The 22507-nt window shown below is 45.7% G+C and overlaps 1 protein-coding gene across 1 annotated transcript in view; it reads right to left on the minus strand.

The window, feature by feature from the left end:
* The window catches only part of spata17 (spermatogenesis associated 17), a 58871-nt gene that overhangs the window by 14553 nt on the left and 21811 nt on the right, over positions 1-22507 (minus strand). Inside the window, exon 9 of the mRNA XM_046364498.1 lies at positions 15520-15655. Within this exon, the coding sequence (XP_046220454.1) occupies positions 15520-15655 (136 nt within the window). The remainder of the gene's footprint in view (positions 1-15519; positions 15656-22507) is intronic.

The raw sequence follows: 22507 nt of genomic DNA on the forward strand, positions 1-22507 counted from the left end.
GAGTGCAGTGGTGCCGTCTGTAGATTATGGAGTGTGTTGCTCTTTTAATTACAGTGTGTTTTGCCGTATACAGATGTAAGCTCTAAATTGGAGCCAATTCGCTACAGCAGGAACATCAAATCAAATCAAATTGGTCACATACACATGGTTAGCAGATGTTATTGCGAGTGTAGTGAAATGCTTGTGCTTCTAGTTCCGACAGTGCAGTAATATCTAACAAGTAATCTAACAATTTCACAACAACTATCTAATTCACACAAATCTAAAGGGGTGAATAAGAATATGTACATATAAATATATGGATGAGCGATGGCCGAGCGGCATAGATAGACAAGGCGCAATAGATGGTATAAAATATAGTATATACATGTGATATGAGTAATGTAAGACATGTAAGCATTAAAGTGGCATTGTTTAAAGTGACTAGTGATCTATTTATTGAAGTAGCCAGTGATTGGGTCTGAATGTAGACAATGACTAAGAAGAGTGCAGGAAAGTTCTCCTGCAACAGAGTGATCAAATGAAGATCCTACTGGAGAAGAGATGGGAAAAATGGCCCCCACACAACCTCTCTGACCCAAACTAGGAGGGTTTGGGAAAAAGTAGAAGATTTCATGGACTGTAAGGAATATGGATCAATAAAGTACTCTTCCTTTTCTTTTGATACCAGAAACAAATGAATATATGGCACAACATGGAGGGCTTGGGGTACGTGGATAGCTCCCCTAAAATAACAAGAACTTTTATACAAGACTGTTGAATGAGTTCAAATGGGTTCGTTGACATAGAAATACCACATTTCTGTTTTATTTTGAAGAATCGGCTTCAGTCAGCCTCGGCAAACTACACCTATGTTAAAAAAAATAGAGCCCAACAAAAGAGTAGCTTCAATCCAACAGGGTCATTTCCTCAGCCCTGGTTGCTCTCAGAACAGTTGAGTTAGTGGGTTGAGTTAGTGATATGAGTTAGTAGGGTGAGTTAGTAGGGTGAGTTTGTGGTCTGAGTTTGTGGGGTGAGTTAGTGGGGTGAGTGCTGTAGAATGTGTAGGTGTAAAGGTCACTAGCCATATATCAGAGATACTGTAGACAGAGCCACAGTGGATCTGCTGTAATCCTGCTGCATCTACTCTTTTATCTACCTGCTGCATTCAGATAAATCACCCTGCCTGCCTGCTCCCTGGGTTAACGCATGCTAATCTGGGGAAATAACACTGATCGAGGTCTGTGTGTGTGTGCGTCACACACATGCACAAATACACAAATACACACACAAAGAGAGACGTGCGAATGCATGCACGCACGTGCAAGCACACACACACACACACGCATCACACAGAGAGAAGAGGTAGTAAGAATAAAGAGAGAGCGAGAGAGAGAGAATAGAAAAATGGGTATAATTTAATCAGAAATGCACTTGAAAATCACCATATCCATCATTATCTTCTCCTCAGTCAATGGGAGAGGAGCGCAGGCCGATAGAGATTCATTAGACAGCCAGGTAGGTGTGTGTGTGTGTGTCTGTTTCACTGTGTGTATGAAAGCATCACTGTGTGTGTGTGTGTGTGTGTGTGCGCGCAGGCTCTCTCTGACGCCACCTCATTGCTAAGCAGGAGAGGTAGGCAAAAAGCAGGACATTCATCACACGCCAGACGAATGACAGAGGATTACTAGTTAGACAGTGTAATAAGCACCATCTAATTTCCTCTTTAGAATCAATTTATGTTTCCCAGCTTGGGATCATCATCATCATGGGAAAAAAGCTTCCCTGCTGAGAAATGAAGGAGTCAAAAAAAGCCCTTTTCCATAAGAGGTAGAAGTAGAGGCAGACTGGAGTGAGGTAATGACTTGGTGGTTTCTGATTAAACTGTGAGTGGTATCTTCACTTCCTCTGTCTGGGTGAAATAGTTTTCCCCAGAGTATCAGAGAACACAATCTGACCAGAGTAGGCCTCCAATGGCCAGACCAAACGGACAAGTGTGAGCCATGTGTTTCTATGATAGCTTCATACTGTATGTTCAGTTGAGTCATACACTGTCTGTACATTCACATTGAGTACTTACCATGATTCTACCTGTGTTTTTGGGGAAACAGGATTTCGTTGCAACACAACTGAAGTGAGAGACAGTGTGACTAGAATATTACAAGCTAGACCTCCAAGTAGCCAGCTATGTGGTCACATTCAGAACAAACGCAGTCTGTCGAACAGTGGTCTGTGGTTGTGCTCACTTACAAAACCTCCCAAAAAAAGTCTGAATTCAAAAAGTGTGTGCATGCGTCCGTGTGTGCGTGTCCGTGTGTGTGTCCGCATGTGCGTGCGTGTCCGCGTGTGCGTGCGTGTCCGCGTGTGCGTGCGTGTCCGCGTGTGCATGCGTGTGCTCCCTGATCCAGTCAAAGCGCTGCGTCTCCTCCATGCCGTGTGTTTGTGTGTGTTAATCAGCGGTGGGGTGCTAGCTCTCCAGCAGGCTAACTGATCGGGCCAGCCTGTGGGCTCACAATAACAACAACAACGACAAAACAACAGACAGAAACACACACTCCCCCAGTCACCTCTAAAGTTAGAGAGAACAGACCGAGCGAGAGGGAGATAGAGAGAGGGAATATTGTTTATTTCACTTGTGTTTATCCATTTCACTTGCTTTTGCAATGTAAACATGTTTCCCATGCCAATAAAGGCAATTTAATTTAATTGAGATAGAGAGAGAGAGAGAAACAGAGAGAAAGAGAGAGACAGAGAGGACAGAGAGAGAGAGAGAGTGAGAGAGAGAGACAGAGAGAGAGACAGAGAAAGAGACAGAGAGGACAGAGAGAGAGAGACAGAGAGAGACAGAGAGAAAGAGACAGAGAGACAGAGAGAGACAGAGTGAGAGTGAGAGACAGAGTGAGAGAGACAGAGAGAGAGACAGAGAGTGAGAGAGAATTAGACCAGTCCCCTGAACCATAAAATACACCCACATCAAAACATATTCCCAAAATGCCTTTTAACCTACACCAGGTGTTTGTTACCAAACTTTTTGGCCCACGACCCCATTTTGATATCGGACAGTTCGCGCGACACCAACCACGTGAAAATAATCATGTCATTAATGTTTAAAAAGAATAATAATTATACGGGGGCTATGGCAGTCAATCGAAAAACATTCCAGCAGTAATTCTGATTGTCTTCTCAACTCACCATCAAATACTTTTAATGTGGGTCTATGGAGCTCCAGAAAGGAATTCCGAGTTGGATGACCATTCAAAACCATTTTTCCCAGTCAGAGCCTGTTTTTTTTCCAGTTGTCGTGAACGCACTGAAGTCGGAAGTCAGAGTTTTCCGAGCGCCCAGGTCCTAGTTGTTTTGAAAGCGGCATTAAGGTTCAGAGGGAGATGGCAGGGTATTTATTCCCTTTATTGATGGCAGGGTATTTATTCCCAAAACTCCTCCGTAGTGACCCGGGAATGCGTTGTCTGCAGAATTTCGGTCACATGACAGCTCGATCAGCTGTTCGATTTCACTTACTGGCATGTCAACTGAGCCAGGATCACAGTCAAGGGGATTGGGAAGAAGGCCCCAAAGTCCTCTTCCAAGCGCTGGAGGTGAGCAGTCATCACTCGTGTGGGACACGTACTGATGCTGTTTTCTGTTAGAAACATGCACAGCCGAGGGAAAGGGGGGCATTGTTCGCTTTTGAAAGACTCTCTCTCCAATAAATCAAATTGTATTAGTCACATGCGCTGAATACAACAGGTGCAGACCTTGCAATGAAATGCTTACTTACAAGCCCCGAACCGACAGTGCAGTTAAAAAAAATATGGATAAGAATAAGAGATAAAAGTAACAAGTTATTAAATAGGAGCAGTAAAAAATAACAATATACAGTTGAAGTTGGAAGTTTACATACACTTAGGTTGGAGTCATTAAAACCTGTTTTTCAACCACTCCACAAATGTTTTGTTAACAAACTATAGTTTTGACAAGTTGTTTAGGACATCTACTTTGTGCATGACACAAGTAATTTTTCCAACAAATGTTTACAGACAGATTATTTCACTTATAATTCACTGTATCACAATTCCATTGGGTCAGAAGTTCACATACACTAAGTTGACTGTGCCTTTAAACAGCTTGGAAAATTCCATAAAATGATGTCATGCCTTTAGAAACTTCTAATAGGCTAATTGATATAATTTGAGTCAATTGGAGGTGTACCTGTGGATGTATATCAAGGCCTACCTTCAAACTCAGTGCCTCTTTGCTTGACATCATGGGAAAATCAAAAGAAATCAGCCAAGACCTCAGAAAAAAAAATTGTAGACCTCCACAAGTCTGGTTCATCCTTGGGAGCAATTTCCAGACGCCTGAAGGTACCACGTTCATCTGTACAAACAATAGTACGCAAGTATAAACACCTTGGGACCACGCAGCCGTCATACCGCTCAGGAAGGAGGCGTGTGCTGTCTCCTAGAGATGAACGTACTTTGGTGCAAATCAATCCCAGAGCAACAGCAAAGGACCTTGTGAAGATGCTGGAGGAAACAGGTACAAAAATATCTATATCCACATTAAACGAGTCCAACATCGACACTGCTCCAAAACCGCCATAAAAAAGCCAGACTACGGTTTGCAACTGCACATGGGGACAAAGATCGTACTTTTTGGAGAAATGTTGTCTGGTCTGATGAAACAAAAATATAACTGTTTGGCCTTAATGACCATTTTATGTTTGGAGGAAAAAGGGGGATGCTTGCAAGCCGAAGAAAACCATCCCAACCGTGAAGCACGGGGGTGGCAGCATCATGTTGTGGGGGTGCTTTGCTGCAGGAGGGACTGGTGCTCTTCATAAAATAAATGGCATCACGAGGGAGGAAAATGATGTGGATATTTTGAAGCAACATCTCAAGACATCAGTCAGGAAGTTAAAGCTTGGTCGCAAATGACCCCAAGCATACTTCCAAAGTTGTGGCAAAATGGTTTAAGGACAACAAAGTCAAGGTATTGGGAGTGGCCATCACAAAGCCCTGACCTCAATCCCATAGAAAGTTTGTGGGCAGAACTGAAAATGCATGTGTGAGCAAGGAGGCCTACAAACCTGACTCAGTTACACCTGCTCTGTAACCCTCGCAAGGCTGCAGGCCCAGACGGCATCCCCAGCCGCGCCCTCCGAGCATGCGCAGACCAGCTGGCCGGTGTGTTTACGGACATATTCAATCAATCCCTATACCAGTCTGCTGTTCCCACATGCTTCAAGAGGGCCACCATTGTTCCTGTTCCCAAGAAAGCTAAGGTAACTGAGCTAAACGACTACCGCCCCGTAGCACTCACTTCCGTCATCATGAAGTGCTTTGAGAGACTAGTCAAGGACCATATCACCTCCACCCTACCTGACACCCTAGACCCACTCCAATTTGCTTACCGCCCAAATAGGTCCACAGACGATGCAATCTCAACCACACTGCACACTGCCCTAACCCACCTGGACAAGAGGAATACCTATGTGAGAATGCTGTTCATCGACTACAGCTCGGCATTCAACACCATAGTACCCTCCAAGCTCGTCATCAAGCTCGAGACCCTGGGTCTCGACCCCGCCCTGTGCAACTGGGTACTGGACTTCCTGACGGGCCGCCCCCAGGTGGTGAGGGTAGGCAACAACATCTCCTCCCCGCTGATCCTCAACACGGGGCCCCACAAGGGTGCGTTCTGAGACCTCTCCTGTACTCCCTGTTCACCCACGACTGCGTGGCCACGCACGCTCCAACTCAATCATCAAGTTTGCGGACGACACAACAGTGGTAGGCTTGATTACCAACAACGACGAGACGGCCTACAGGGAGGAGGTGAGGGCCCTTGGAGTGTGGTGTCAGGAAAATAACCTCACACTCAACGTCAACAAAACTAAGGAGATGATTGTGGACTTCAGGAAACAGCAGAGGGAACACCCCCTATCCACATCGATGGAACAGTAGTGGAGAGGGTAGCTAGTTTTAAGTTCCTCGGCATACACATCACAGACAAACTGAATTGGTCCACTCACACTGACAGCGTCGTGAAGAAGGCGCAGCAGCGCCTATTCAACCTCAGGAGGCTGAAGAAATTCGGCTTGTCACCAAAAGCACTCACAAACTTCTACAGATGCACAATCGAGAGCATCCTGGCGGGCTGTATCACCGCCTGGTACGGCAACTGCTCCGCCCTCAACCGTAAGGCTCTCCAGAGGGTAGTGAGGACTGCACAACGCATCACCGGGGGCAAACTACCTGCCCTCCAGGACACCTACACCACCCGTTGTTACAGGAAGGCCATAAAGATCATCAAGGACATCAACCACCCGAACCACTGCCTGTTCACCCCGCTATCATCCAGAAGGCGAGGTCAGTACAGGTGCATCAAAGCTGGGACCGAGAGACTGAAAAACAGCTTCTATCTCAAGGCCATCAGACTGTTAAATAGCCACCACTAACATTGAGTGGCTGCTGCCAACACACTGTCATTGACACTGACCCAACTCCAGCCATTTTAATAATGGGAATTGATGGGAAATGATGTAAATATATCACTAGCCACTTTAAACAATGCTACCTTATATAATGTTACTTACCCTACATTATTCATCTCATATACATATGTATATACTGTACTCTACAACATCGACTGCATCCTTATGTAACACATGTATCACTAGCCACTTTAACTATGCCACTTTGTTTACTTTGTCTACACACTCATCTCATATGTATATACTGTACTCGATACCATCTACTGTATGCTGCTCTGTACCATCACTCATTCATATATCCTTATGTACATGTTCCTTATCCCCTTACACTGTGTATAAGACTGTAGTTTTGGAATTGTTAGTTAGATTACTTGTTGGTTATCACTGCATTGTCGGAACTAGAAGCACAAGCATTTCGCTACACTCGCATTAACATCTGCTAACCATGTGTATGTGACAAATAAAATTTGATTTGATTTGATTTGATTTGATTTGAGGAATGGGCCAAAATTCACCCAACTTATTGTGGGAAGCTTGTGGAAGGCTACCAGACACGTTTGACCCAAGTTAAACAATTTATAGGCAATGCTACCAAATACTAATTGAGTGTATGTGAACTTCTGACCCACTGGGAATGTGATGAAAGAAATAAAAGCTGAAATAAATCATTCTCTCTACTATTATTCTGACATTTCACATTCTTAAAATAAAGTGGTGATCCTAACTGACCTAAAACAGGGAATTTTTATTTGGATTACATATCAGGAATTGTGAATAACTGAGTTTAAATGTATTTGGCTAAGGTGTATGTACATTTCCGACTTCAACTGTATACAGCGGGGTGCCGGTACAGAGTCAATGGGGCACCGGTTATTTGAGGTAGTATGTAGGTATGTAGGTAGAGTTAATTAATTAAAGTGACTATGCATAGATGACAATAGAGAGTGGCAGTGGTGTGGAGAGGGGAGGGGGAGTAATGCGAATAGTCTGGGTAGCCATTTGACTAGATGTTCAGGAGTCTTATGGATTGGGGGTAGAAACTGTTTAGAAGCCTCCTGGACCTCGACTTGGCACTCCAGTACCGCTTGCCGTGTGGTAGCAGAGAGAACAGTCTATGACTAGGGTGGCTTGAGTCTTTGACAATTTTTAGGGCCTTCCTCTGACACCGCCTGGTTCCTGGATGGCAGGAAGCTTGGCCCCAGTGATGTACTGGGTTGTTCGCACTACCCTCTGTAGTGCCTTGCGGTCGGAGGTTGAGCAGTTGTCATACCAGGCAGTGATGCAACCAGTCAGGCTGCTCTCGATGGTGCAGCTGTAGAACCTTTTGAGGATCTGAGGACCCATGCCAAATATTTTCAGTCTCCTGAGGGGGAATAGGTCTTGTTGGGCCCGCTTCACGACTGTCATGGTGTGCTTGGACCATGTTAGTTTGTTGGTGATGTGGACACCAAGGAACTTGAAGCTCTCAACCTGCTTTACTGCATCCCCATCGATGGGTGAGAGTTTTCTTGTTTGCTTAAACTCTACCTCAGGCGAGCAGTAGCTCGAGACTTCCTTAGATACTGTGCACCAGCTGTTGTTTACAAAAATACATAGACCGCCGTGCCAACCCTTGTCTTAACAGACGCCGCTGTTCTATCCTGCCGGTACATCGTATAACCAGCCAGCTGTATGTTGATATCCTCCGCCTCGGGCTCGTCAGAGTCGTGAAATAATTCTTTCCTCTCAATCCACCGATTCGGTCACTCATCTGTAGAATGTTTTTGTATTTCCCCTGCAGGCAGCTCGTCTAGTTTCCCAAATATTTCTGTTACATAGGCAAACAGACATTTTCTTTCCATTACACAGAAATTCAACCAAGTCTGTTTTTTTTTCATCCATTGTGAATGACAACAGTTCCTCTCTCAATGCAAAAAAATCTTTCCAACACCCCCTCGATAACCACCAAGCCTCGTGTGAAATAGAAAGTTGGCATGCTTTGATCCCATATCCCCACATAGTTTTGTGAACAGGTGTGTGCAGTGGATGTGGTTTACAATGGAAGTTACCTGCTGCAGTATATCTCGGAGTTCTGTGCTCAGCTCTTTTGCCACCAGTTGCTCTCACACATTCATAACGAGAGTGCAGAGGCCTGCCCGCCATCCCGCTTTAGATAGAGCCTCACCTGTGTAAAAGCCCACCATTCGATCCCATGGAATCTGTTTTTTTTGCCAATATAGCCAGGGAGCACACTGAACATCTCCTGTGCCTTTTCATGCTCGGGAATCATGAGGCAGAACAATATAGCATGTGTAGCAAACAAAGGTCTATCCATGGGCATAACGTCCATTTGGAGAGCATAAGCTGGGGAGTTCTTGAGTCGTCCTGTCAGAGATTCCTCTTGATTGCTAGCAATCGCATACATTCTTTGTTTAACAGTGTCATCTGACACTTGTGAGTTTCTGTGCCTCTGCCTTGTTTTCACCATGTCAATTGTGGCCGGTAACATCAAAGTCTCAGCGATACCGTGTGGTTTCATAGCGTAGCAGGTCAAGCCATTCACTATGGGAATGATTCCAGTGCAACGGTCAAGTGTGGCCTTTTCCCATGATCTCTCCAATCATGTCCCTTTAGGTTTTTACGGTTAACCACATCACAACAATGTTGAGATACAAAGACGATGTTGTAATATATTTATTTAAAAGAAATGTTACTCTGCATCCTGATCTATCTTTTGACGAACATGCAAAAAATATTTCAAGAGCAGCCTTTTTTCAATCTTCGTAACATTGCAAAAATCTGAAAGTTTTTATGAATTGTTTTTGTAGATAAGCTAAACAATGACTATTTTTCAAAGTTTTACTGCTAACCTACAAAGCATTACATGGATTTGCTCCTACCTCTCTCTCCAAATTGGTCTGCCGTATATACCTACACCTACGCTACGGTCACAAGATCTAGGCTTTTTGGAGGCAGGCCTTTCTCCTACAGAGAGACGCAGACTCTGTCTCGATCGTTAAGTCTTTACTGAAGACTGATCTCTTCAGTAGGTCCTACGATTGAGGATTGTGAAGGTGAACGGCAAGGCACTGGAGTGACAAACCACCCTTGCTGTCTCTGCCTGGACGGCTCGCCTCGCTCCACTGGGATTTCTGCCTCTGACCCTATAACGGGGGCTGAGTCACTGGCTTGCTCACGCTCTCCCATGCCGTCCCTAGGAGGTGTGTATCACGTCGTGCCAGGCTTTTCGCTATACTCGACCTGGTTGAGTCACTGCCTTTCTGTCCTCGGGCTCATGCGGTGGGGGAGATCTTTGTGGGCTATATTCTGTTGAAATCCCTTTGGTGGTGTGGAGGCTGTGCTTTGGCAAAGTGGGTGAGGTTATATCCTGCCTGGTTGGCCCTGTCCGGGGGTAACTTTGGACGGGCCCACAGTGTCCCCTGACCCCCCTGTCTCGGTCTCTAGCATCTATGCTGCAATAGTCTGCCAGGGGGGTAGGGTCAGTCTGTCATATCTGGTGTAATTCTCCTGTCTTATCTGGTGTTCCATGTGATCTTAGGTATGCTCCCTCTAATTCTCCCATCTCTCTCACTCCCTCCTGGAAGACCTGAGGCTTAGGAACATGCCTCAGGGCTACCTGGCCTGACTACTCCTGGCTGTCCCCATCCCCAGTCCATCTGGTCGTGCTGATGATCCAGTTTCTGCTGTTCTGCCTGCGGCTATGGAACCCTGACCTGTTCATCAGTCATGCTACCTTGTCTCAGACCTGCTGTTTAGTCTCTCTCTGTCTCTCACACACACACACACACACACACACACACACACACACACACACACACACACACACACACACACACACACACACACACACACACACACACACACACACACACACACACACACACACACACACACACACACACACACACACACACACACACACACACACACACAACTGACATTTACTCCTGACTTGCTGTACCCTCTATAACCACTGTGATTATTATTTGACCCTGCAGGTCATCTATGAACGTTTACATGGCCTTACTGGCCATGTACTCTTATAATCTTCACCCGGCACGGCCAGAAGAGGACTGGCCATCCCTCAGAGCCTGGTTCCTCTCTAGGTTTCTAATCTTCACCCGGCACAGCCAGAAGAGGACTGGCCACCCCTCAGAGCCTGGTTCCTCTCTAGGTTTCTAATCTCCACCAGGCACAGCCAGAAGAGGACTGGCCACCCCTCAGAGCCTGGTTCCTCTCTAGGTTTCTAATCTCCACCAGGCACAGCCAGAAGAGGACTGGCCACCCCTCAGAGCCTGGTTCCTCTAGGTTTCTAATCTCCACCAGGCACAGCCAGAAGAGGACTGGCCACCCCTCAGAGTCTGGTTCCTCTCTAGGTTTCTAATCTCCACCAGGTACAGCCAGAAGAGGACTGGCCACCCCTCAGAGCCTGGTTCCTCTCTAGGTTTCTTTCTAGGTTCCAGCCTCTCTAGAGTTTTACCTAGTCACCGTGCGAAAATAGCCGCATTGCTTGCTCTCTGGGGTTTCAGGTTTGGTTTCTGTATAAGCACTGCTAACTTAAAAAGGGGTTTCTAAATCAATTTGATTGATTATCTGCGAGAAGAAAAAAAATCCCTTTTGCTTTTAAGCCTATTAATTGATGGAAGTACCAGTCGTGTGTAAATACATTTGGCCGGTCATGCTTATTGGTCTATGGGTTCATTTGCATAATTTAGTGGAATTATATTGGCGTGTGTATATTCGTTATGTATCGTATTTATCACAAATGCACAGCATACAGGTCCAGAGCCTTTGAGTTGATAATCTGTCAGACAGAGCTTTTAAAAGCCCAATCACTGCGCAACAATTCGAAATGCAATCGTGTGTTAAAAAAAAAAAGTTTGGACGGCCACGATTAAAAAAGAGCTACGATTTCTAGGCCTATTTCTCAACTGGTAGCCTCATTGAAGCGCGCTTCCCATTCGCCATTCAAACGCATAGGCAATGGAAGGAAGGCTTCATCAGTACGTCACACACCAATTTGCATTGAGCTGGAGGCAGAATGCATTTTGAAAACATACCGTAGCTACTTAATTGTTTGAAACCTGAATGTTTTACTACATATTGTGAAGCATGTTTTATGTTGCTTCAAAGTAGCCTAGTCAAAGTCCGACCATATCCGTCTCAGCCTCCAGTATTTATGCTGCAGTAGTTTGTGTCGGGGGGCTAGGGTCAGTTTGTTTATCTGGAGTACTTCTCCTGTCCTATTCAGGTGTCCTGTGTGAATCTAAGTGTGCGTTCTCTAATTCTCTCCTTCTCTCTTTCTTTCTCTCTCTCGGAGGACCTGAGCCCTAGGACCATGCCCCAGGACTACCTGACATGATGACTCCTTGCTGTCCCCAGTCCACCTGGCCATGCTGCTGCTCCAGTTTCAACTGGCCTGGGCCCTAGGACCATGTCCCAGGACTACCTGACATGAGGACTCCTTGCTGTCCCCAGTCCACCTGGCCATGCTCCTGCTCCAGTTTCAACTGTTCTGCCTTACTATTATTCAACCATGCTGGTCATTTATGAACATTTGAACATCTTGGCCACGTTCTGTTATAATCTCCACCCGGCACAGCCAGAAGAGGACTGGCCACCCCACATATGCTCTCTCTAATTATCTCTTTCTTTCTCTCTCTCGGAGGACCTGAGCCCTAGGACCGTGCCCCAGGACTACCTGACATGATGGCTCCTTGCTGTCCCCAGTCCACCTGACTGTGCTGCTGCTCCAGTTTCAACTGTTCTGCCTTATTATTATTTGACCATGCTGGTCATTTATGAACATTTGAACATCTTGGTCATGTTCTGTTATAATCTCTACCCGGCACAGCCAGAAGAGGACTGGCCACCCCACATAGCCCAGTTCCTCTCTAGGTTTCTTCCTAGGTTTTGGCCTTTCTAGGGAGTTTTTCCTAGCCACCGTGCTTTTACACCTGCATTGTTTGCTGTTTGGGGTTTTAGGCTGGGTTTCTGTACAGCACTTTGAGATATCAGCTGATGTACGAAGGGCTATATAAATAAATTTGATTTGATTTGATCCGTGGAGGCAATTATAACCAGTAGCCTCTCTCTCAACTTCTATTGGTTATCAAATCAAATTCAAATGTATTCACAAATCAAATGTATTTATATAGCCCTTCGTACATCAGCTGATATCTCAAAGTGCTGTACAGAAACCAGGCCTAAAACCCCAAACAGCAAGCAGGTGTTGAAGCACGTTCGCTAGGAAAAACTCCCTAGAAAGGACAAAACCTAGGAAGAAACCTAGAAAGGAACCAGGCTATGAGGGGTGGCCAGTACTCTTCTGGCTGTGCCGGGTGGAGATTATAACAGAACATGTCCAAGATGTTCAAATGTTCATAAATGACCAGCATGGTCAAATAATACGTCTGCGACAGGTAGCACGTCCGGTGAACAGGTCAGGATTCCATAGCCGCAGGCAGAACAGTTGAAACTGGAGCAGCAGCACGGCCAGGTGGACTGGGGACAGCAAGGAGTCATCATGCCAGGCAGTCCTGAGGCATGGTCCTAGGGCTCAGGTCCTCCGAGAGAGAGAAAGAAAGAGAGAATTAGAGAGAGCATAGTTAAATTCACACAGGACACCGGATAAGACAGGAGAAGTACTCCAGATATAACAAACTGACCCTAGCCCCCCGACACATAAACTACTGTAGCATAAATACTGGAGGCTGAGACAGGAGGGGTCAGGAGACACTGTGGCCCCATCCGATGATACCCCCGGACAGGGCCAAACAGGAAGGATATAACCCCACCCACTTTGCCAAAGCACAGCCCCCATACCACTAGAGGGATATCTTCAACCACCAACTTACCATCCTGAGACGAGGCTGAGTATAGCGCACAAAGATCTCCGCCACGGCACAACCCAAGGGAGGGCGCCAACCCAGACAGGAAAATCACATCAGTGACTCAACCCACTCAAGTGACGCACCCCTCCTAGGGACGGCATGAAAGAGCACCAGTAAGCCAGTGGCTCAGCCCCTGTAATAGGGTAAGAGGCAGAGAATTCCAGTAGAAAGAGGGGAACCGGCCAGGCAGAGACAGCAAGGGCGGTTCGTTGCTCCAGAACCTTTCCGTTCACCTTCACACTCCTGGGCCAGACTACACTCAATCATATGACCCACTGAAGAGATGAGTCTTCAGTAAAGACTTAAAGGTTGAGACCGAGTTTGCGTCTGTCACATGGGTAGCCAGACCATTCCATAAAAATTGAGCTCTATAGGAAAAAGCCCTGCCTCCAGCTGTTTGCTTAGAAATTCTAAGGACAATTAGGAGGCCTGTGTCTTGTGACCGTAGCGTACGTGTAGGTATGTACGGCAGGACCAAATCAGAGAGACAGGTAGGAGCAAGCCCATGTAATGATTTGTAGGTTAGCAGTAAAACCTTGTAATCAGCCCTTGCCTCGATAGGAAGCCAGTGTAGGGAGGCTAGCAATGGAGTAATATGATCACATTTTTGGGTTCTAGTCAGGATTCTAGCAGCCGTATTTAGCACTAACTGAAGTTTATTTAGTGCTTTATCCGGGTAGCCGGAAAGTAGAGCATTGCAGTAGCCTGACCTAGAAGTAACAAAAGCATGGATTCATTTTTCTGCATAATTTTGGGAAAGTTTCAGATTAGCACTAACAGATTAAACTAACATTGGGGCGTAGCCTACGGTGCCTACGGTATGGTGCGAAGTGCTGCGCTTATAATGTGAAGAAATAATCCTTTTGCAAAATTTTAAGCTAAATGTTCTGATCTGTTGCATCAGAATCATTGCTTTTTAACTTTGCTATTTACTGTAGCCTGTTTCTATTGGTTGTACGCATTTGGGATCTATTGTCCCAGAGCCTGTTTGGTATAGGCCATTTTTTCTCGACAAGCTGACCAATATAATAGGTTAACTTTTCTACTATGGGGGACAGTAGATTAATATAGGCTTGGGATTTGCTGTTCGTTACTTGGCTGAGGAAAAGTAAATGTGGAAAGTGAATCTAACATCATCAAAGTGCACATTGGAATTCGGTAAGAAGGACATACATAGTTGCATCCTAGACTTGCATGTTCTGTTAATATGAATTACCATAATCTACATGTGATTGTGATTTCTGTCACTCTGAGCAGCGTGGGTAGACGCCCTAATCAGGTTACGCACCCAATGCATTATGGGTCCGGTAAATTTCTCGATTGTCTGGTAAATTAAAATGCTGCCGGTCAAATGTCCGGCGCAACATTTTCATGACGGAAACCCTGCTTGACACATCTCAACACACACATCCCCCTAGCAAAGTGTCCAGTGTTGCTGAGACACGCGACATATCCTACCCCTGCCGTCAGCGGCGGGAGACCCTGTGGCGTGCCGCCTTGTTTATCTCATTCTGGGCAAAGTGTTCTCTCATTTGCCTCGTTTCCAGGCAATTGGTGTGTGTGTGTGTGTGTGTGTGTGTGTGTGTGTGTGTGTGTGTGTGTGTGTGTGTGCGCGCTGCGGGGCTGTGGCTGCTGGGAACAGAGCTAATAAAAAACCCTGATCCATGAAAGGCCTTGAGCAAAGACACACTCAATTACCTAATGCCTGGGGCCGGGGGCCGACCACACTGCTGTTGCCACAGCCCACTCATTTACGTATGCATCCCCGCAGTGTGTGTGTGTGTGTGTGGGGGGGGGGTGGAATTTGACTGTGGCCAGGGTGATTGTGTGTGTGTGTGTGTGGTGTGCGTGCGTGCGCATTTGCGCGTGAGAGAGTGCATGGATTTATTAAATTGCTGTCAGGTTTGACAAATGTGTATAGCTGAAGTTGGGAGGTTGTGTTAGAGTTCTCTCCATGTGTAAAAGCGAGTGTTGTTTCTTAAACTGAGGCTGTGTGTTGAACGGACTCATATCTCAAATAACAACATAGCCAAAAAGATAGCGGTATGTCCAACAACAAAAAAGGTTGACTTGAATCATTCAGAGGATGATGTGAGAGGAACAGGAATTCCCAGCGGGAAAACACACGCACAAAGAAAACGACATGGGTACCTGTTTCCCCTGCAGGTTCTCCTGGTGTTCCTCTCTGAAGTGTTTGGTCCCGTAGGGGACAGGCTGGAAGGAAGAGGAGGTGTGGAGCATCCTCTCATAACTCCTGTTCTGATGGGCCTTAGAGAACGGCTGGAACCTGGAGAGAAGGAGAGGAGAGGACCTATGAAGTCTCATGTCAACAACGTCGACAGTAATGTCACGAGGTATCTACTTGTTTCGATAGAATCCAGTGCACCTTCAAGAAAATATACAGTCCGATCTCTGTAAACCGAAGCCCCATCTCTAAGACAGCTCCTAGACACAACATTCAGTATGGGCCTCCGATTCGATCCCGCCTCCCTCCATCCCTCCCTTCATGATGGCAGGCTCCTCTCTTCATCTCCATCCCAGTCTGATATTATATGAATGCCTGCTGGTCCAGTCTAACGATGCAGGCCTTGTCTCATGTCTCTCTGCTTTTGACCACACAGTGGAAATGACCCAGGAAACACACCATCACTACTCCCGTTAAACACACACAGACACACACACATGTCTGATTTCCATCCAAATTCCCCCCACACACTCAAAGAGCCTCTACAGCAGGGGTGGGCAATTCCAGTCCTCGGGGGCCCGATTGGTGTCAGAGTTTTGCCCCAGCTAACACACCTGACCCCAATAATCACCTAATCATGATCTTCAGTTTAGAATGCAATTTGATTAATGAGCTGGGTTTGCAAGGGATGGAGAAAAAGTGGGACACCAAATCAGGCCCCCGAGGACTGGAGTTGCACACCCCTGCTCTATAGTGTGTGTTTCTGCAGCCAAATGGGACTTTTTGTCTGCAGAGCTTATCGCTACATATAAGAGTTAGGTGTGTGTGCGGTTGTTTTTCGTTGTTTGCTGGTGTTCAGGGTAAATCGCTATTGCTGAGGAGGAAAGCCAGCTGTTCATTTCCGTCAGGTTGATTTTGTAAATTACACCCCAGACACATTGCTTGGGGGAATATGTATCCTGTGCACTAGGTGTGTGTGTGTGTGTGTGTGTGTCCGGGGGGGTCAACTTGAGTACATCACTAAACAAACAAACAAAGAAGCTACCTAGGCGCCACCCAGCTAGCACATAACATTCTGAGAATCGTGTGTTTCTTAGAGCTTGGTGAGAGTGTGGTTGTCCTATGGTTATTTTGCAAACATCTTTCCCACGAAGTTCTGGGAATCGTGCAGGATACCCAGCTAGCACATAACCATCTGAGAACCAATTTGAGGTGGTTTCAGTAATTCAGCATATCGTTTCATACAGGTTTCCTCATGGTTCTGTTTAAAGTAATGTTCTCAGAACACTTTCCATTAAAACTACAAGAAAACATTAGTAACGTTCAAATAACGTTATAAGACTGTTATTTGAAAAACATACACATTCTGTTATCAGCACCAACAAACTCTCTATAGCCTCTATCTTGTTAAGTTTGTTCAGGTGTGTGCTTGTTGAGTGCTTGTTTCCATTGAAATGGGGTCTGTTTGAATCGACTAAAACAAACAGCTTTGTATGATTAAAAAAAACAACATGGTATGCTAGACCCATCCTTTACAAACTCTCATAGTCTCACGTCAGAATTAGATTGTCACATCTGCCGCCGCTCCCCCTCTCTGGCGCTCGAGGTTGCCAGGCTGCTCATCATTACGCACACCTGTCACCATCATTACGCGCGCCAGTGCTTCATTGGACTCACCTGGACTCCATCACGTCATCGATTGCCTCCCCTCTATTTGTCACTCCCTCAGTTTCATTCCCATATCTGAATTGATGCTGTTTTGTTTCTCTTGTCCAGACACGGTTCTTGTTTAGTTTCATGTCTATTTATTATTAAATCCTCACCCTATACTTGCTTCCCGTCTCCCAGCGTCTGTAGTTACGGAATCGTTACAGAATGCAGACACCACAATTGGAAGCATCAGGGAGTTTTTTATTTTTTTGTTGGAGCTGTTGGGTCCCGCTGCCGAAGCAACCGGGGATGCCTCAGCTGGCTTGTCAGGCTCCCATGCCTCAGCTGGCTTGTCAGGCTCCCATGCCTCAGCTGGCTTGTCAGGCTCCCATGCCTCAGCTGGTTTGTCAGGCTCCCATGCCTCAGCTGGCTTGTCAGGCTCCCATGTCTCAGCTGGCTTGTCAGGCTCCCATGCCTCAGCTGGCTTGTCAGGCTCCCATGCCTCAGCTGGCTTGTCAGGCTCCCATGCCTCAGCTGGCTTGTCAGGCTCCCATGCCTCAGCTGGCTTGTCAGGCTCCCATGCCTCAGCTGGCTTGTCAGGCTCCCATGCCTCAGCTGGCTCGAGAGGCTCATAAGCCTCGGTTGGCTCGACAGGCTCCCACGTCACGCCTAGGCCGGCTCGACAGGCTCCCACGTCACCCCTCAGCCGACGTCTAATCATTACACACACCTGTCACCATCGTTAGTCGCACCAGCGCTTCACCGGACTCACCTGGACTCCATTACTCACTATTGCCCTTAGAGGTCAGTTTCCACATCATCTTCCGACGTCCTCAGACATGGATGGACACCAAATACTGACTTTTATTACAGGTGACATGCCTGCCATCCTGGTGGCGCAGTGTACTAATTCTATGGATAAAGAGCAGAAGTTCAAAGGTTTGAATCTCACTGACGAAGTGCCAGAATAAAAAAAGAAATGGGTTTGCATGATTAATACCTAAGCAAATTCATTTCCAAGTGTCCTATCTGAGCTCAAAGCAGTTAACCTAAACTAACAATTTTATTCAACATTTTACTGAAAAATGTTCCCAGGGAACCATAGTAAAACGTTCTTAGAACCTCCCTGCAACCTAAAAACGTATGTTCCTAGAACAGGCAAAATAATCACTTCCGTTCTCAGAACGTTTAAAAACGTTACCGGTCAGGAATCTTATGGCTTCGTTCCCAGAACCAATGGGAAACGAAAATCTTACGTTCCCACAACTGTCAAGGAACCAAATGTGCTAGCTGGGTTTGTATTAAAACCCTACTTGTTGAGTTGGTGTATGTATAGTAGCGTTCGCGTATGTATAGTGGGCTCAAAAGTGGCACAGCGGTCTAAGGCACTGTATCTCAGTTCTAGAGGCGTCACTACAGACCCTGGTTCGATTCCAATCTGTATCACAACCGGCTGTGATTGGGAGTCCCATAGGGCGGCGCACAATTGGCCCAGCGTCATCCAGGTTAGGGTTTGGCCGGGGTAGGCCGTCATTGTAAATACGAATTTGTTCTTAAATGGCTTGCCTAGTTAAATGAAATAGCACTTACATTAACATCTCAGGCTGTGTGGAAATTGTGTTTGCCAATAATATAATGCATGTAGCAAATAAATAATCAGCATCTATCACTAGTCTGATGTATTCAAGAGCTAGTGAAGTAATTTCCTACTGTACATAGTTATAGAGAGAGGGACGTGTACACCACACAAGGTGGCATGACAAACCTGGAATTGGTCAGTTTAAGTGATGGTCCTGCATGGCGCCCACGCACGCGCACACACACGTCTACACACAAACACAAACAAGGCGGCAAAGACACTCTGTGGCCACCAGAGACCCTACAAGACAGATTACCCAGCAGTCCGAGCTAATGTGCACATGGGAGGGACATCAGCGGCGTGATATTAATGTGGCCCCAATGTCCCAGGCTGCACTGGGCCCGGGCATGCTTCGCCTCGCCGGCTGGTTCCACTCACAGCTCTTATTGCCTCCCGATTGCCTTTTAATAGGCTAGTTTTTATTCATTCAGGGCTATTAAGGAAAGTTTGACTCCTCACCAGGGATCTTTGGGCTGAGGCCGAGCTGCCGGGCCCGGTGACAACACACATACACATTTACACACACACAGGCACACACACATGGGCATATGAGAACAGACGCTGCCACCAAAAACCATGAGGGGGTGAGAGAGAGAGAGAGAGAGAGAGAAGCAGGGGGAGGTTGTTGAGTTGATCAGTCTCCCGTGTCCGTGTGTGACTACATAGGCTGTGTTGTTTCAGTCAACTGAGACAGATGTGTGTGAGTACATGCGTGCGTGTGTGCGTGCAGACTGTGCTGTTTAAGTCAACTGAGACAGACGTGTGTGTGTGTGTGTGTGTGTGTGTGTGTGTGTGTGTGTGTGTGTGTGTGTGTGTGTGTGTGTGTGTGTGTGTGTGTGTGTGTGTGTGTGTGTGTGTGTGTGTGTGTGTGTGTGTGTGTGTGTGTGTGTGTGTGTGTGTGTGTGTGTGTGTGTGTGTGTGTGTGTGTGTGTGCGTGCAGACTGTGTTGTTTCAGTCAACTGAGACTGATAATGTGCCTGTTAAACCTGGACTCTCAGATGCTTTAGGCTGTGTGTGACCAGGGTACTGAAGGACTGCATCACTTTCTTTCTCACATCTCCAGTCTCTTTGTCTTCTCTGGGTCTAGGCAGAGCCCACTTGTCCTGTACTATAGCTTGTATTCAGGAGTCTTCATTTGGTAACATCCTGTTCAATAAGTGGTCATATGTATACACTCCCATCTGAGCATGTACTGAAGACAATGACCCACTAGCATTAGTGAAGATTTTGTTTTTGTCATGAATCTTGTTCTGGAGGAGGCTCTGCAGAGTGGTCACTAGCTTAAATTCATCAAAAAAGTTAGCTCATAACAGTGAACCTTTTCTGTGGGAAACATAGGGCAATTCTAGGTATTGTGGCATATTTTGGTTAAACTATCCCCAATTCAATGGAATTGCAAACCCTCTGCATGCACAGTGCATTCTTCCATCACATGTGCAGTGCCCTCTTCCATCACATGTACAGCTGATTCTCAAGATCTCGCACACTAATGAGATGCTATTGAGCCCACACTACTACACTGTCTGAGCCAAGGACTACATGCTTTCTGGTAAGTTTTGATTACAATACTGGGTGGGGTGAATATATTTTATATGACCTACATGATTTTTTGTTAACTGGTAAATAATAGCTTACAGCAAAGTGTGTTTAAATCATTTTTAACTTAACAATTTCTGCTAGTTAGTTTTTGCTACCATGTGGGTTTTAGCTTGCTTGAGCCTGTTAACTGAGGAGTGTTAATTCACCTGTTTCCATACATGTTTCATTTTAACACATTTTTCTCACAAAGGAGTTGTTTAATCTAACTGCTTAACTATTTATCTGTACATGAAATTGTATTTTATATTTTTTTTAACTAATTTTTTCTAATCTTTACAGGAAAATGCCACGGGCCCTATCTGATGTGTGAAGACATTTCACTGCAGCTAATGTAGAAGGAAAAGCTGTGTACATTTGCAAATACTGTGCCAAATCATATGTGAAGAATCCAACAAAGATGCAGAATCATCTGACGGGTGCCTAAAGTTCCCTCAGCGCTCACAACAAGCAACCTCTGACAAAAGTCCCTCCACTTCTAATTCGAGGTGAAAATGATGAATCAGACACCTTATCGATAGCAACAGCTCACGGTCCTCCTGGAATCAGAAGTTTTTTTTTGACTCAATGGAGGAACGTAGTCAGAGAAATGCTGATGAATGTCTTACTCGAGCTGTGTATGCAACTCGTTCACATCTGATGCTCACAGGCAATGTGTATTGGAAAAGATTTCTGAATGTTCTTCGCCCAGCATACACCCCTCCAACCAGACATGCTTTATCTACTCATTTGCTTGATGCAGAGTTCAACAGAGTTCAAGTGAAGGTCAAGCAAATCATAGAGAAAGCAGACAGTATTGTAATCATCTCTGATGGGTGGTCAAATGTTTGTGGGCAATGAATAATTAACTATATCATCTCCACCCCTCAACCAGTATTCTACAAGAGCACAGACACACCGGTCTCTTCAATGCAGATGAGCTGAAGGCCCAAGTATGCTGGCAAGAGCATCCTGTTTGGTGTAGAGATCAACAAGGTCTATGGTGTCATCACTACCGTGTCTCGCCACCTTGGCCTGGATGAGGGCAAGGTTCTTGGCAGTCTGGTGAAATACACTTCCAAGCAAGGGCTTTGGGATGGAGATGCAATATGGCAGTCGTGCCAACATATCTCATCAGCCACCTGGTGGAAAGGACTTTGTGGATCTGAGGCTCTTTCCCCTGTTGCCTCCATCCTCCATATCCCACCAACATCAGCCGCATCAGAGCGCAACTGGTCCTTGTTTGGGAACATACACACCCAAGCACGCAACAGGCTGAGCAATAGGTTTGAAAAATTGGTGGCCATCTGGGCAAATTTGAGGCTTTTTGAGCCTGACAACGAGCCATCCTCAACAAGGTTGGAAAGTGACAGTGAAGATGAGGCCTCAGAGTCTGATGTTCAAGAGGTGGACATTGAGGAGGTCCAGGGAGAAGACATTGAAGCCTCAGAGGAAGATAACCAAAGCTTTAGTTTCTAGACTATCATATTACAGATGTATGTTGAAAACGTTTTTGGGAGATGTGATGGATCATTGGGGATCATTCAATATTCCCTTTCTTTTGTTTTTCAGTGAAATCATCCTACGTGAAGAGTCAACTCATTTAATTAAAGTTCAATTCGTAAACTAAATAGTTTTTGGAAAGATATAATCATTTGCAATTATGTCTACTTATGATAAGGTTTATGTTTGTCTCCATATGATATGGTAAATATATATAAAAAAACATCTACATTTAAATGGTATTAATATTAATTTGCATATATTTCCGTTAATTCCCACAGAAAGTTTCCACCTCTGAATATTCCCCAAAATGTGCAACCCTAACCCTAACATTAACCACACTGCTAACCCTAATGCCCAACCCTAACCTTAAATTAAGACCAAAAAGCACACAAATTTTTACAATATAGCCAATTTTGACTAAAAGGGGAAATCGCTCAGTACTGTAACAGTGTTCTCTTCAGATGTGAAGTTGTCACCTCAGCCACTTTAACCCCACCCCCCCAAAACCATCATCATCACGCTACACTGGAGAGTCTGATAACTCATTAGAGACACATTCAACTGGAAAGGGAGAGAGAGTGGGG

This window comes from Oncorhynchus gorbuscha, linkage group LG10, assembly GCF_021184085.1.
Source record: "Oncorhynchus gorbuscha isolate QuinsamMale2020 ecotype Even-year linkage group LG10, OgorEven_v1.0, whole genome shotgun sequence".
Taxonomy (NCBI): Eukaryota; Metazoa; Chordata; class Actinopteri; order Salmoniformes; family Salmonidae; genus Oncorhynchus; species Oncorhynchus gorbuscha.